The sequence below is a fragment of the Sus scrofa genome, chromosome 9 (assembly GCF_054392235.1).
Source record: "Sus scrofa isolate SSC_HxYL_T2T_F1_AM1 chromosome 9, Sscrofa_HxYL_maternal_Yorkshire_Landrace_v2.0, whole genome shotgun sequence".
Taxonomy (NCBI): domain Eukaryota; kingdom Metazoa; phylum Chordata; class Mammalia; order Artiodactyla; family Suidae; genus Sus; species Sus scrofa.
This window is the reverse complement of record NC_139391.1, coordinates 132,044,938-132,058,414: the sequence shown is the minus strand read 5'-3', so window position 1 is coordinate 132,058,414 and position 13,477 is coordinate 132,044,938. Positions and strand designations below refer to the sequence as shown.

Here is a 13,477-nt window from a genome sequence, read left to right as displayed (position 1 = left end):
AACAAGCTATAAAATTTCTATCCCTTTTAATTTCCATAGCATATTGTTGTATTACTCAAAAGCATTTATCTGATTCTCTGTTTGACTATCGTCGATTCTGTAGTTCTCTCACTTTTTCATAATTTACTATGTGTTAGTCACTGTGGATACAAAGATTAATGAAACATGGCCTTAATTCTCAAAAGCTTATAGAAGTAGATTTAAAATAACAACAGCAACAACAGAGACAGTGACACGTTCCCAGTGGTTCGAACCCCAGTCATGAGCTCTTTTATGTGTAAAAAGACTGCAAACTCTGCGTCTTGTCCATGTGTCTTTGTGTACTTTGGGCAGAATAGGAACGGTCTGTACTCTGATGACTCCAAAACGTCTATTTCTAGCTTAGATCTCTCTTCTGGGCTCCAGATCCATAGATCCAATTACCAGATAAACATCTTCAGTGGGTTGTTTGAAAACAACCTCAAACTCAACATGTAGTCAACATGTTACCTCATTCCCCAACACCTGCTCCTTTTCTAGCATTCCCTGCATGTACGTAATGAACTTACAAGTTGTTCCGTCACATCAGCCAGAATCTGGGAGTCATCCTTGCTATCTTCTTCTCATCACTCTTGTATGTCCAAATCCACAACCAATTCTTAATACTTTTACTTGCAGTTATTTCTAGAATATACCTTTTCCTCTCACCTCCACCATTAATCTGAGCTACAATACTATTTACTTGGGCCAATATCTCATTACGGGATATAGGTGCCTACCTAGTGTTGTTTACTTGTTTCTTTCATATTAACAGACCCCAACTTTTTTAGGGCTGTCAATATGCTAAAAACTACATTCCACAGCCTCCTTAATAGACAGTTGATGGAGTGGCGTGTGAAGATTCTGACCAATGGGATGTAAGGGGAGGGAGTTTTGTAGGGATTCTAAGAAAATCCTGAATGGGGAAATTCTTTGCCCTTCCTATTTTTCTGGCTCTACTGTCACCTCTAGGGATGCTGGGAGTGAGCATACAATGCATAAGCACAGACTGACCATGATGTGAAGGCCTAGAGAACTTTAAAGATCTGAACTGCTGGACCAACGCAACTACTGCCCACCTCCAGACATCTCATGCAGCGAGAAAAACACGAGTTCTTTGTTTAAGCGGCCAGGTTTAGACACTGTTATTCACCGCCAAACACAGCTCCTAATAACATGCTGTCATTCAGAAGCCATTCCAAGAAGCTCTCCACTTTGCAGTCAGAGTGGTCTTTTCTTTCTTTTTCTTTTCCTTTGCTTGCCTTTTTTTTTTTGGCCAAGAAACTCCCATGGCATATGGAATTCCCGGAACAGGAGTTGAAACCTACTCCACAGCTGTGACAACGCTGGATCCTTAACCCACTGCGCTGAGCCAGCTGCTGCAGAGACACCGCTGATCCCTTTGCGCCACAGCAGGAACTCCAGAGTGGTCTTTTCAAACTGCAACTCTACTCATGGCATTGCACTTATTAGAATTTTTAATAGTTTCCCGTTGTGCTAAGACAAAACCCCAAATTCTTAATGTGGTCAAAATCCTTTCATAGCCTGAACCCTGTCAACCCCCTCCCCTTAGCCTCATTTTTCATGATTTCCTCCCCTGTTTTTAATATTTTTGCCACAGTGAACTTTTCAGAACCACTAATACACCATGACACCTCCCTCCAGCTGGGTAGAATTAAGTTGAAAATAGCAGTTTCCCCCAATTGGACATTTATATTCACATTCCTAGTATAGCACAAATCTGAGTCAACCGTTTTTCAGGTTTTAATGGAATTCGCTTTCAACAGATGCTGAAATGCTACATCTGCTCATCTTTCTGTTGAGCCAGTTTTCAAATCTGTTTTAGGAAAATATCCTTATAAACCCTGCAGGTGGGAAGGCTTTCTTTGTAAGTGACTCTAACAACATCATTGTTGTTTTTCCCTTTTGTTTTCAACATCCAGAAAGGCAACGGGCTGTAATTCCGCTCCTGTTATTGAATTCCCCGACAAGTGTTCCTTCTCTCTTTGCTGACTGCCACATGCTACACGAGGCTCCTGTGTTTCCAGGTCTCTGTGAGTATAACTGACTCTTCAATCCATTATCCACTCTTGTAACTGAGCAGGACCCTATGGTGCCTTCCCAAAACAGACCCTCTCGCATGTCCTCCGCCTGACTTTTGGTCTATAGAAAAACGACAGTCAAAGAATCAATTTAATCAGAGAAGTGAGAGAATACAGAGAAAAAGGAAAACAGTCAAGCAAGACAAAATAACAATAGTTTGTTTAGCCATTGGACAAAGTCAATGACCTTTGGTTCTTCCTCAAGGACTACAGATAATATTCTAAGCCATGTCCTTGGAGCTGTTTTGCAGGCGTTGAAACCCATCCCCCCGTGGAAGAAATTAACCGTATGCTGCCCACAAGCACGGAGACCCCAGACCAGTTGGAGCCAGAAGGTTGATGATCTTATTTCTCGTGACCTCACCACCAACGAATCAGGAAGCGGTCTACAAGCTGATCACGCCCTGCTCCTTGAACATCATGACTCCTCACTACCCCCTCCACGGGAGGCACAGTCGTTAAGGCACTAGCCTGCTGTGTCCTCTCTTTGCTTGTCAATTAAAGCTACTTTTTCTGTTTCTTCCAACTCTTTCTCTGCATTTCTGTTTGGCATCGATGTCTAGAGGCAGCTGCTATTTCGGCAACACTTTGTCCTCAGAGGGATTTGGGGGGAGTGAAATGTTGACTCCAACATATTCCTGCCTAAGCTTCTTCTACTGCTTTCTTAAGTAGGTCCAAATTCTCTGAGGCTCTTCACAGTATGGCTTCTGCCCAGGTATATTTCTAGCCTCATCTCCTTCTACTTTTCCTATCACACTCAGTTTCAGTGAGTAGAGATGAGACGGACAACTCAAGCTCTACCACTTCTCGGCGAAAGATGTGGGCATCTCTTCACGCATCTCTACAGTCCTACTCTTTAAGGGTTAGCTTTGTTCTTGAGGGGATCTTCTTTGAACCTCCCCACACCACACCATGTTATTTTAACCATATATCCTCTTCACAGTCAAAAGCGATTGTTCAATAACTGTGTTCCCCTCCAATCTAGGAACTTGAGGTCGGAGACCACATCTGATTCAATGATGTATTTAAGCAGCTCTCATACCATATGCCACATAGCAGTTGCTCAATACTTATTTGGTACATGATGACTAGAAACATGCCTGACACATGATATATAGTCAATAATCACGAATTAATATGTGAATAACGAACATACAAGATGACATTTATGGCATTCCCCAGTATTCCTCGTATTTCTGGGAATTAATCCAGAATAATGTGTTATTCTACCCTTCCTCACAAACACACACTTTCTTCTCCCTGTGGTCTCTAAATATTCTCTGGAATAGTGTCTCCACTACCACCTTTCATTCTATGGAACACTTATCTGCACCACAGTATTTCTCGTTGCTTATTTAGATATTCTATTTTCTGCTACAGTGAAAACTCATTTTAATCCAGCTGCTAAGTACCTAATTCCACTCAGTTCAAGGTAATAGATAAGTACTATGTGTCCAATATCATGCTAAGCCCTGAGAATACAGCAGTAAGTAAAAACAGGTTCTGCTTGCCATAGAGTTTAGCTAAAGATGAAACAAACCTCTAAGGTTATACAAATGATTAAAACTATAACAGGTACTACCTGAAAGATTATAGCGCATCCTGAAAACATTTGGCTAGACTCTTGCCCAAATTCTTATTTTTCCTTGTGGGGTGCATTGTGTTAGAAAAAAAAAAAATGTAAGAAGCCTGAGGTTTTACCTCAGTCACAGTGAAAAAACTCCAAAAAAATTACTTATTTTTAAAACAGTTCATTTCATTCACTTTCGTTTCTTTTCCAAAGTCAAAATTTTTGACTTCAAGGAAAAGATATGTTTTCTCTTTATATTATTTGCTGGCAGGCAGAACATTGGAATACACATAAAAATGTTTATTTTCATGCACAAAGGAGTAAACAGAATTAGACTATGTGAAATGACCATTACAACTATAATCTTCAAATTAAATCATTTAAAGACTATTTGGAATAACATAATAGTATATAAATATTATGCTTTTCCACTAAATTTCTATCATCAGATATGATTAAAGTTCTTGGAAAAAGTTAAAAAGCAACTTTTCAATTGGTTGCATGTATAACTTCGTCAATGAATAATGTTTTACAATTAGGATCATTTATCCTTTTACAGACATAAGAAACAATAATTGAACATGCTTCAGTAAAAGTAAACATAGGTGAATTACAAAACAGAAATATGAAATACAATGAAGTTTTTATAAGCTTTGTCCCATAGCAAATGATTTGTAGAATTATACTTACTCATTATCTTTATTATCACTTATTTCCCAATTACTGAACGTTTACCTACCTAGGACCTTCAGGAGAAAGTGTTTGCTGACTTCTCCAGCTTCATTTGAGGCCACACAGGTATACCTTCCCGAGTCTTCAGTTTCTGCTTTGATGAGCTGAAGGATCATCCCTTGAGTGCTTACTGACAGATGGGCACCAAGTCCCAGAGGCTGGCCGTCTCTAAACCAGGACATCCTGGGAGTTGGGGTTCCATCAGTAAAGCATGTCATGGAGGTGGAACTACCCTTGACAACTGTGATTTCCTCTATTCCCATCCCATTGTCCAGATTTGGTGGCACTATATAGAAAACAAAACAGGTAAAATGTATATACCTATTATAACTTGAGATCAATTTACATGAAAGAATTGAAATGGTTCAATTAGTTCTATAGTTTCCATGATCTATAAAAATACGGAATTAAAATAGCATATAATGAATTGATGATTTTATTATTAAACACGTGTTATGCAAGCTAATTATTAACCTTCCAAAATATGAGAAATAAGACCTCAGGACTTGTATAGCATACACAATTAAATGTGTTTTAAATTTTGGTCCTTTTTTTAACATCTTAGTTTTTTCTGTTTAATGTATTATAATGTATATTATTCCAGAAGTTTATTTCCAACTACTTTATGTTGAATAAATAAAAAGTTCCAGAGTAAATTTTATATAATCCAACATAAATCATTTGTAGGCTACAGCAAATAGTTACCTAATTGTTCCGAGATGTTCTTGGGGATTGTGAACTATTGTCTAGGAAACCTTAATAATTCAGAAGTGGAATGTTTTGAGTTTTATCTCTAGCTACACATACAGAGATATTTGATATATACACATATATCCATTCATATATGTATACATATATATCTATCTTGCTTTTCAGGGCCACCTGTGGTATATGGAAGTTCCTGGGCTAGGGGTCAAATTGGAGCTGCAGCTGCTGGCCTATGGCTTACTCCACAGCCACAGCAACGCGGGATCAATTTGTGACCTACACCACAGCTCGTGTCAACACCTGATCCTTAACCCACTGAGTGAGGTCAGAGATAGAGCCCGCATCCTCATGGATACTAGTAGGGGTTCGCTTCTACTGAGCCACAGTAGGAAATCCCGCCATTTTAAATATTCTCAATGAGAAACCAAGATTATTAGAAAACAGTCTTAACTTCCTCTTCGTTTGAAGACTGGTTTGCATCTGGAATGAAAAATGCTATTTTAAGAGTTCAGATTTCATTTAATGCAAAATTCCAGATTAAAGAAGTATTTTGATAGTATGGCCCCAATATATGGTTTTTTTTTTTTTTTTTTTTTTTGCTTTTTAGGGCCACTCCTGTGGCATATGAAGGTTCCCAGGCTAGGGGTCGAATCAGAGCTTAGCCACTGGCCTACACCACAGTCACAGCAATGTCAGATCTGAGCCGTGTCTGTGACCTATATCACAGAGCTCATGGCAACCCTGGATCCTTCACCCACAGAGCGAGGCCAGGGATTGAACATGCATCTTCATGGGTGCTAGTCTGACTCATTTCCACTAAGACACAACAGGAATTCCATGCCCCAATATATATGGATCCCTTGGGAGAAAATCCATTCTACCCTAGTTAGCAAGATCGTATTTTACCAATCCTTCCTGCTACATCAATATTTAAATTAAGTCTGCTCTTTAATACTGGACACATGATATAGTACTAGGGTCATCTCTAGTGACATACCAAAAACTTGAAGACTATAATGTTTATTATCCACCCCAGCTCTGTTGGAGGCCACACAAGTGTACACAGCAACATCAGACACCTGAGCTCTCACAATCCTGAAAAACAATTTGACCCAACACTTTATAACTTGATCCTATTCAAAATATACAAATACAATAGTTGTGATTATATATAGATTATGGAAGGTGATTTATTTTGAGAAGTTTTAGTTATGAAGCCTATAACCATCCATCACAAAATATAGAGGCCTCAAATGCAATTTATTTGACAAAATTGATTGGACACTGAGAGTAAACCCCTGAAAACATAACACACTTTGAGAGGTGAATATTTTTCAAATCTATATTAATGGAGAATGATGCTAACATGAAAATTACATTATTGTAAGCATCATCCTAACATTTGGCCATATAAAGTTTTAGCTAAAATAGAGTTCCTTCTAGAAATAAAGGTACACGGATATAGCCACTTAATAATTTTTATATTAATTATACTAGGCTAACTTCTAATAAAAGAAATTGTGATGATAAAAAAGAAGTAAAATATTGTGCTATTAAATTGTAACAAGATAAAAAATAAAATAGTTCTTGAAAATATATACGATAGATACATCTGCCTATGAAAGACCTACTTTATATAAATGTATCAAAACATGAACATTTAAAGAAGAACAATAAACCATTTCAATTTTACATTTGCTATCCTCCCTCTTCTAAAAAATTGCTGAAAGGGAAACAAATGATAATAAAAACTTAGGAAAAAACATTAAAAAAAACCTGTTTAGATGAAGCAAAAGTCTACCATCACAGTAAGTTAGTCTAACAAATCACACCCAATAGGAGCTGACCTGATAACCTGCCCACCAGACAGCAACCGGATATGGGAAGAGAGAGGCAGAGGAAGTCCATTCTTCAGCCAGTTTATCTGTGGTGGAGGCATCCCTGTGGCTCTGCATTCAATATTTACTGAAGTATCCACCAAAGCAGTAAGTGTCTCTGCTTCTTCTTTATTACCCCTAATTGCAGGTGGAACTATGTCATGCAGAAAATGAGTGAGAGAAAGAGAAGAGGGTGGGGCGTATTACTAGTTCAGATCATTTCAATCACATTTGCCCATATTTCTACTTTGTATCCTTAAAGGAAACAGCAAGGACATCAGATTTTAGAACTTAATGCTTCAGACACCTACTGCTGGACCTTCATTTCTTCTGATAGATTCCTAAGGTAGCATAGGCAAAAGAGGGTGAAATTTGATATTTACCATAGACATTTAAGTTAAAAATTCGGTCTTCTTCTCCAGCAGGATTAGTAGCAACACATGTATATTTCCCCATGTCAGATGGGAGAGCTCCGTAAATGTTTAATGTGCTGCCATCTGCAGTCACCCTATAAAAATGATCATAACAGAGACACTGAGATCATTTATACGGAGCTATTTCTGGAAAACTCACTCTAGATTACTGTTTTGTTTTTTAAATACCACCCTAAAATGCGTCTTCATCTTGGATGTAGCAGTTCAAATCTTTTTCACTAAGTACGTGGAAGCCTGCAGAAGTCAAAGCTAGGGAATCTGATGGGGATTTCAGGCAACTGAGTAAACTTTTAGAGTAATGAGTCTCCTATATCCACTGACTCCTTAGGAGAAAAAAAGGAAATGAACAAAATCAAGTTAGGAACTTTTCTCAACAAATCATGCAAAAGATGTTTTTTTTCCGAGATAGAATGTTTTGCTTTAGTTATCAATGTGAGGTTTGAATTAAGTGAAAATTATAAAAATTCTGGCATAAAAACTGAAGAATATTATAATGAGATTAAAGCAAAAAAAAAATCTAGCTATAAACAACTTAGGAATATTGTTAATTAAAAGGACAAGAATAGGGTAACTTATTTAAGCAGTGACAGCAACTTAGCATTATGTATGGGTACATTTTGCAAACATTCTTCCACAAATTGATAAGCAATGAGATCCTGCTGTATAGCACTGGGAGCTGTATCTAGTCACTTATGATGGAGCATGATAATGTGAGAAAAAGAAGGTATATATGTGACTGGGTCATCTTGCTGTAGAGTAGAAAATTGAAGGAACATGGTAAACCAGCTAAAATGGAAAAAATAAAAATAATTTAAAAAACTGTTAAAGCTTTTCCTTTGAATTACGTAATAGTGAATGATAACTATATAATTAGATTACCAGTGACATCTAAGATTATAGCAGTACTGATTCTCTTTACATACCATTAATCATCAAATAAAATTTCCTGTGTTTTTAAAGCGGTTGCATTGCTATCTATGGTTATTCCTACAACAGTAATTAGATTCTCCGAGTGTCAAAAGAAATACTCCATTTCTACTATATCATGTTATTAAATATAATTATTGAGAACTGCAATTTTATTATATGGGTCTATTTTTTTTCAAAATATGAATTTTAAATTTCCATAAGTTTAACCATATAGATAAATGAAAGAGCAAGTTGTAAGTGGTAAGTTGACTTTAGAAAAAGCACTTTATCTGATTGAGAAATTGGCCTACTTATAAACCTATATATATTGTGGAACTGGGAACAAATAGTTAATAAAGTGGATATAAGTATACTCAGGATCTTAGTGTAAGAGGATGAGTAACAACTCTTAAATTCCTTGGTACAAACATCTTATAGAAGATCTTGAGGTCTCAAGTCTAGTACGTGGTTTGGAATAGGGTTGATAGCAGCTGATTTAATCAAATTCATTAAATATTGGTTAACTACTCAGAAATGTCCACATCAGAGAAATAAAACTTAAAAGGTATCTCCAAACTAAAACATTACTTGGCAATTTAATTAATCTTGTAAAGGGGACAAACATTTAAATTTTAACCTAAAATGACTTCAAAGAAAATAATATTTATTTATTATTCTTTAAATTTGGTATATTCAATTCATTGACTAGAAAATATATTACAAACCCTTAAGTTTCAAATATTTATTCAAAATAATAAAGTTTGCAATATAATTAATTAATGCCTGCTTATGTGCACATGCTTCTTCAAGTAATTACAATTACTCTAGTACATACATATAATGGGGTCTTGTGATGAAGTAATCTAGAAGAGTGTAGAATTCTGGATTGTCCTTCCAAAGGCATTTGTTGTTGAAAGTAGCAGGAAGCCCTTACCATATTATCACTCCATTTCCATGTGGTTTATGGCATGGGTAAAAGGTGAAAACGGGATTTGGACAAATCGCTATAAGGGATGAGCCAGGTTATAAGAATATCTTTTCTCAAAGAACCTAGGCACTCTGGCATATCTGGTGGTTTGGTAATTTCAGGACACAAAATTATATCTAAGACATGACTAATGAATTTTTGTAGGATGAAATTGGTTTGATTATTAGCAGGAAAGAAGAACTAATTATTTTATGATGTGGACTCTGGTATAAGCATTTGGTATAAACATTCTGAAATGAGAGGAATAAAATCTATACCAGTTAACTGACATTTGGAGGAACGAGTATGTGAAGAGATTTTCTAACACAGAATTGATAGATAAGGACCACAGACACACACACAAATAGTGCTGAGTGATTCTCCAAGGAGAATTTCTGTGCCAACTCTCCAAAATTTTCTCTTTTTTCTTTCTGAAAACAATGATTGCCAAGTTCCAAAGAGACTGAATTTGCTATTATTCCTGTGAAATTTGAAGCATAAAGCATTGTAGAAGACATTACAATTAACGACGCAAAGATTTCTTTGAACACATACCAGATTCTTTCTGTTTCCCTGTTGGTTATGGGCTTTCCGTCTCTAAGCCACTGAATAAGAGGGGTGGGGATACCGTTTGCATTGCAGATGAGCTCAACGTTTTCCCCCAGAAGGACACTGACCTCACTGGGCATGTCAGCACCGGCAACATTTGGAGGAACTTTGGAGAAACAATTAAGACTTTCATTTACAAGGATATAAATTCTAGTGCATACAACAGAATCATATGCCATTTCTATCTCATATTCTTCCTAGACAGTGGTTCAAGATCAAACTCTTGTTATCACCATAAATTACTTTCAAATTGAGGAATAGGTTGGTGAATCGCTTCAATATTCCGGTTACATTTGCAAGTTAATATCATCATTTGGCCATGGAGGCTAGTGACGAATCTACTCATTGGCACCCTTCTAGGCTAAATGGAATCACTCTTAGATTAAATCCTCAATAGATAGCTTGGAATTAATATAGGAGAATCTCTTTTGACATTAAGCTCTGAAAAAAGTATCTAAGTTGGTTATTTCTTTCTCTATGACACTTTTTTTTTTGTCTTTTTAGGGCCGCACCCATGGCACATGGAGGTTCCCAGGCTAGGGGTCAAATTGCAGCTGTAGCCTCCAGCCTATGCCAGAGCCACAGCAACGTGGGATCCCAGGTGCACCTTAACCCAAAAAGCGAGGCTAGGGATCAAACCGGCATCCTCATGGATCCTTAACCGCTGAGCCACAGGAGAAACTCCTGTGATACAATTTAAGTATTATTCATTCTGAACAACAGATAGGCTTATTATCTGTTGTTTATTTCTGTTCCCTTTTTCTAGCTATCTTTCTTTTACACTGTAATGATTCATTTGAGAAATAATGTGTAATAAAAATAGGGACAATTATATCACACAGAAACACATTTGAATTCTTCTTCTAAATAATTACAGTAGATTGCTAGAGACAGCTCATGCCAGCTTGCAAGGGCCAGTTTTGCCTATCTTTCCTACTCCATGGTCAGTGCCATCACACTGGTAGCTTGAAATGGGCCACTGCAGAAATACTTGCACTATAGAAACTGACAAATTATTGGTGACAGATCAAGATCTTTTTGTCTGCAGAGTCAACTCTTATCAACACACCACTGCATAATCTCTCCAAATCTCCTTTTAGTCATCCAGGAGATGATAATAATTACACCAAGTTTGTAGAATTTTAGATGTTGAATTAATAAGAATGTTAATGAGACATCTATAACAAGTGTTTAATAAAGGAAAAGCACAAACTAGGCCCTATGCCTAGAAACTGCATACACTGTTTCTAATCCTAAAACATAATAACATAGATAAAAAGTCTGGCAAAATGTTTAGTCTTAATGCATACTCCATGATTGGCATATATTATTAGTGCATTAAACATGTAATTTCTGACACTTATCCTCTGAATAGCAGTTTTTCCCTTTTGCTTCTAAAATCTTAGAGCATCACCAACAGGAGAAACCACTAATACTCATAAACGTATCCTAACTTTAATTTCATTTTTTAGGTGGTGCATTTTAACTAATCTTATTGTGATCATCTTGCAGTATTTATCAAATCATTACACTGCATACCTTAGACATAGTTTTATGTCAATTACATCTCATTAAAACTGGGGAAATTTTTCAATTTTTTTTGGAGTTAGCTTTAGCTGAGCACACAACAGGTAGGTAATATATATTCACAACTGAATTTATAACTTATGAGAGAATCTTTTCACAGTATAACTGTAATAAAATTGGAAAAGGCAAGCATTTCAACTTAGTTCTAAGTCAGACTTCCATTTCAATGTAAACATTAGGCCAAAACCTAATACTCAGAACACTAGCAATACCCAAAGGTTTGCTGAAAATCAAAAAGATGGATCCAAGTTTTCCTTATAGTGCTCAATTCTATACTGAACATAGTAGATGCCAATTAAATATCTCTTGGAAGAATCAATGCTCCTATTCTTACCCCTAAATAGTATAAGTTTCATGATTAATTAAATTTACTCAATGCTTGACCAGTAATTAGAATGCAGTTAATCTCTTCATGAATACAACCTTAATTAACTATATAAACAAGAAGAGACCTATAGGCTTAGCCTCCGAATAAGTTACGCTGCTTTTAAATAAACAAGTAATTCAATAGAACGTATACTATAGGAAGGTAAGCATTTCAGGAAACACGAAAAGAGATTTAGAAATTTCTACTATTCTGTTCTCCACATTTATGTCCATTTTCATGAAAATACTCCCTACTGGTAAATGTATGACAAAATTGGCAGTATATTTTTTATCTAAAGATATTTTATAAGTCAAATCATTATGCTGTCCATTCTTAACATATACAATTTTTTATATCAGGTATATGTCAATAAACTGGAAAAGAAATAAAATATCCAAAACATGCAAATAGATATTTTGAATCAATTATCATAGATACAATGTAATAAAGAAACTAAAGACAGATCAAAGTATACCCCACATACCTTGAATTGAAAGAATGTAAGTTTTCTGTGCTTTCCCCTCCATATTTGAAGCAATACATGTATAATTTCCACTATCTGAATGCTGAGACCGAGCAATTTGGAGTTTGCTACCTCCAGACAAAATATGAACTTCAAGGGAGTCAGAATTTTCTAGATGTAGGAACAAAGCAAAACAAAGCATGAAAAACTTTTATCTTAACATCTTTACCATTCACAAAATGTCTTATGTCATCTGATAAAGGTATTTCTTAAACACTCTCCTTCTGTACTTTTATTTTAAATGAGAGCCTTTTTAGGAAAAGAGAAAAATCTCTGTAAAGTAAAGAATCATTTTATGAGTCTATTCTGCCAGTTTATATGACAGTACATTAGGCTTTCTGAACTCAACACAGCTATGAGTGTAATACTGAAAATGTGATAGTTTATTAATCTAGCGAATTAAGAGAGAGAGAAAATAAAAAAATGCACATCAAAGTTCCCGTTGTCATGGCACAGCGGAAACGAATCTGACTAGGAACCATGAGGTTGCAGGTTTGACCCCTGGCCTCGATCAGTGAGTTAAGGATCCAGCGTTGCCGTGAGCTGTGGTGTAGGACGCAGATGCGGCTCAGATCCCGCATTGCTGTGGCTGTGGTGTAGGCCGGCGGCTACAGCTCCGATGAGACCCCTAGCCTGGGACCCTCCATATGCCAAGGGTGTGGCCCTAGAAAGACCAAAAAGAAAAAAAAAAAAAAAATTGTGCATCCACCTTACCTATGGGTTTGTGATTCTTTAACCATGATATCGTGGGAGGGGGGATTCCAGTGGCGTCACATGTTAAAGTCACAGGATTGCTGACTGTCTCCACAATGACTTCTTTTTCAGGCCCTTCAATACTGGGTAGCACTGTAAAAAGACAGAAGAGAATCATGCGTCCTCATTAAGCTAATTCAGGACACTTTCTTTCATTTGTATATCTGGGGGAAAAAGACTTGTATTAGAGGCAGATGCTCACCATATACATTGAGGTGGAAATTTTTATCATCCCGTCCTGCTACATTTATAGCTCTACATACATACTGGCCTGTGTCAGATACCTAAAAGAAAAAGATACTATTGTATGTGCTCCATTAA

At 36.5% G+C, this 13,477-nt stretch overlaps 1 protein-coding gene across 5 annotated transcripts in view; it reads right to left on the bottom strand.

The window, feature by feature from the left end:
* HMCN1 (hemicentin 1) overlaps positions 1–13,477 on the bottom strand; it is a 491,961-nt gene that overhangs the window by 103,421 nt on the left and 375,063 nt on the right. For 3 of the 5 annotated variants that reach the window (XM_021102640.2, XM_021102638.2, XM_021102639.2), the window contains exons 61-68: positions 13,359–13,440; positions 13,118–13,249; positions 12,365–12,514; positions 9,873–10,032; positions 7,391–7,515; positions 6,978–7,161; positions 6,128–6,225; positions 4,430–4,708 (exon numbers count right to left, since the gene is read on the bottom strand). In XM_021102640.2, the coding sequence (XP_020958299.2) occupies positions 4,430–4,708; positions 6,128–6,225; positions 6,978–7,161; positions 7,391–7,515; positions 9,873–10,032; positions 12,365–12,514; positions 13,118–13,249; positions 13,359–13,440 (1,210 nt within the window). The remainder of the gene's footprint in view (positions 1–4,429; positions 4,709–6,127; positions 6,226–6,977; positions 7,162–7,390; positions 7,516–9,872; positions 10,033–12,364; positions 12,515–13,117; positions 13,250–13,358; positions 13,441–13,477) is intronic. The other 2 variants (XR_014816519.1, XR_014816520.1) reach the window with 2 other exon arrangements.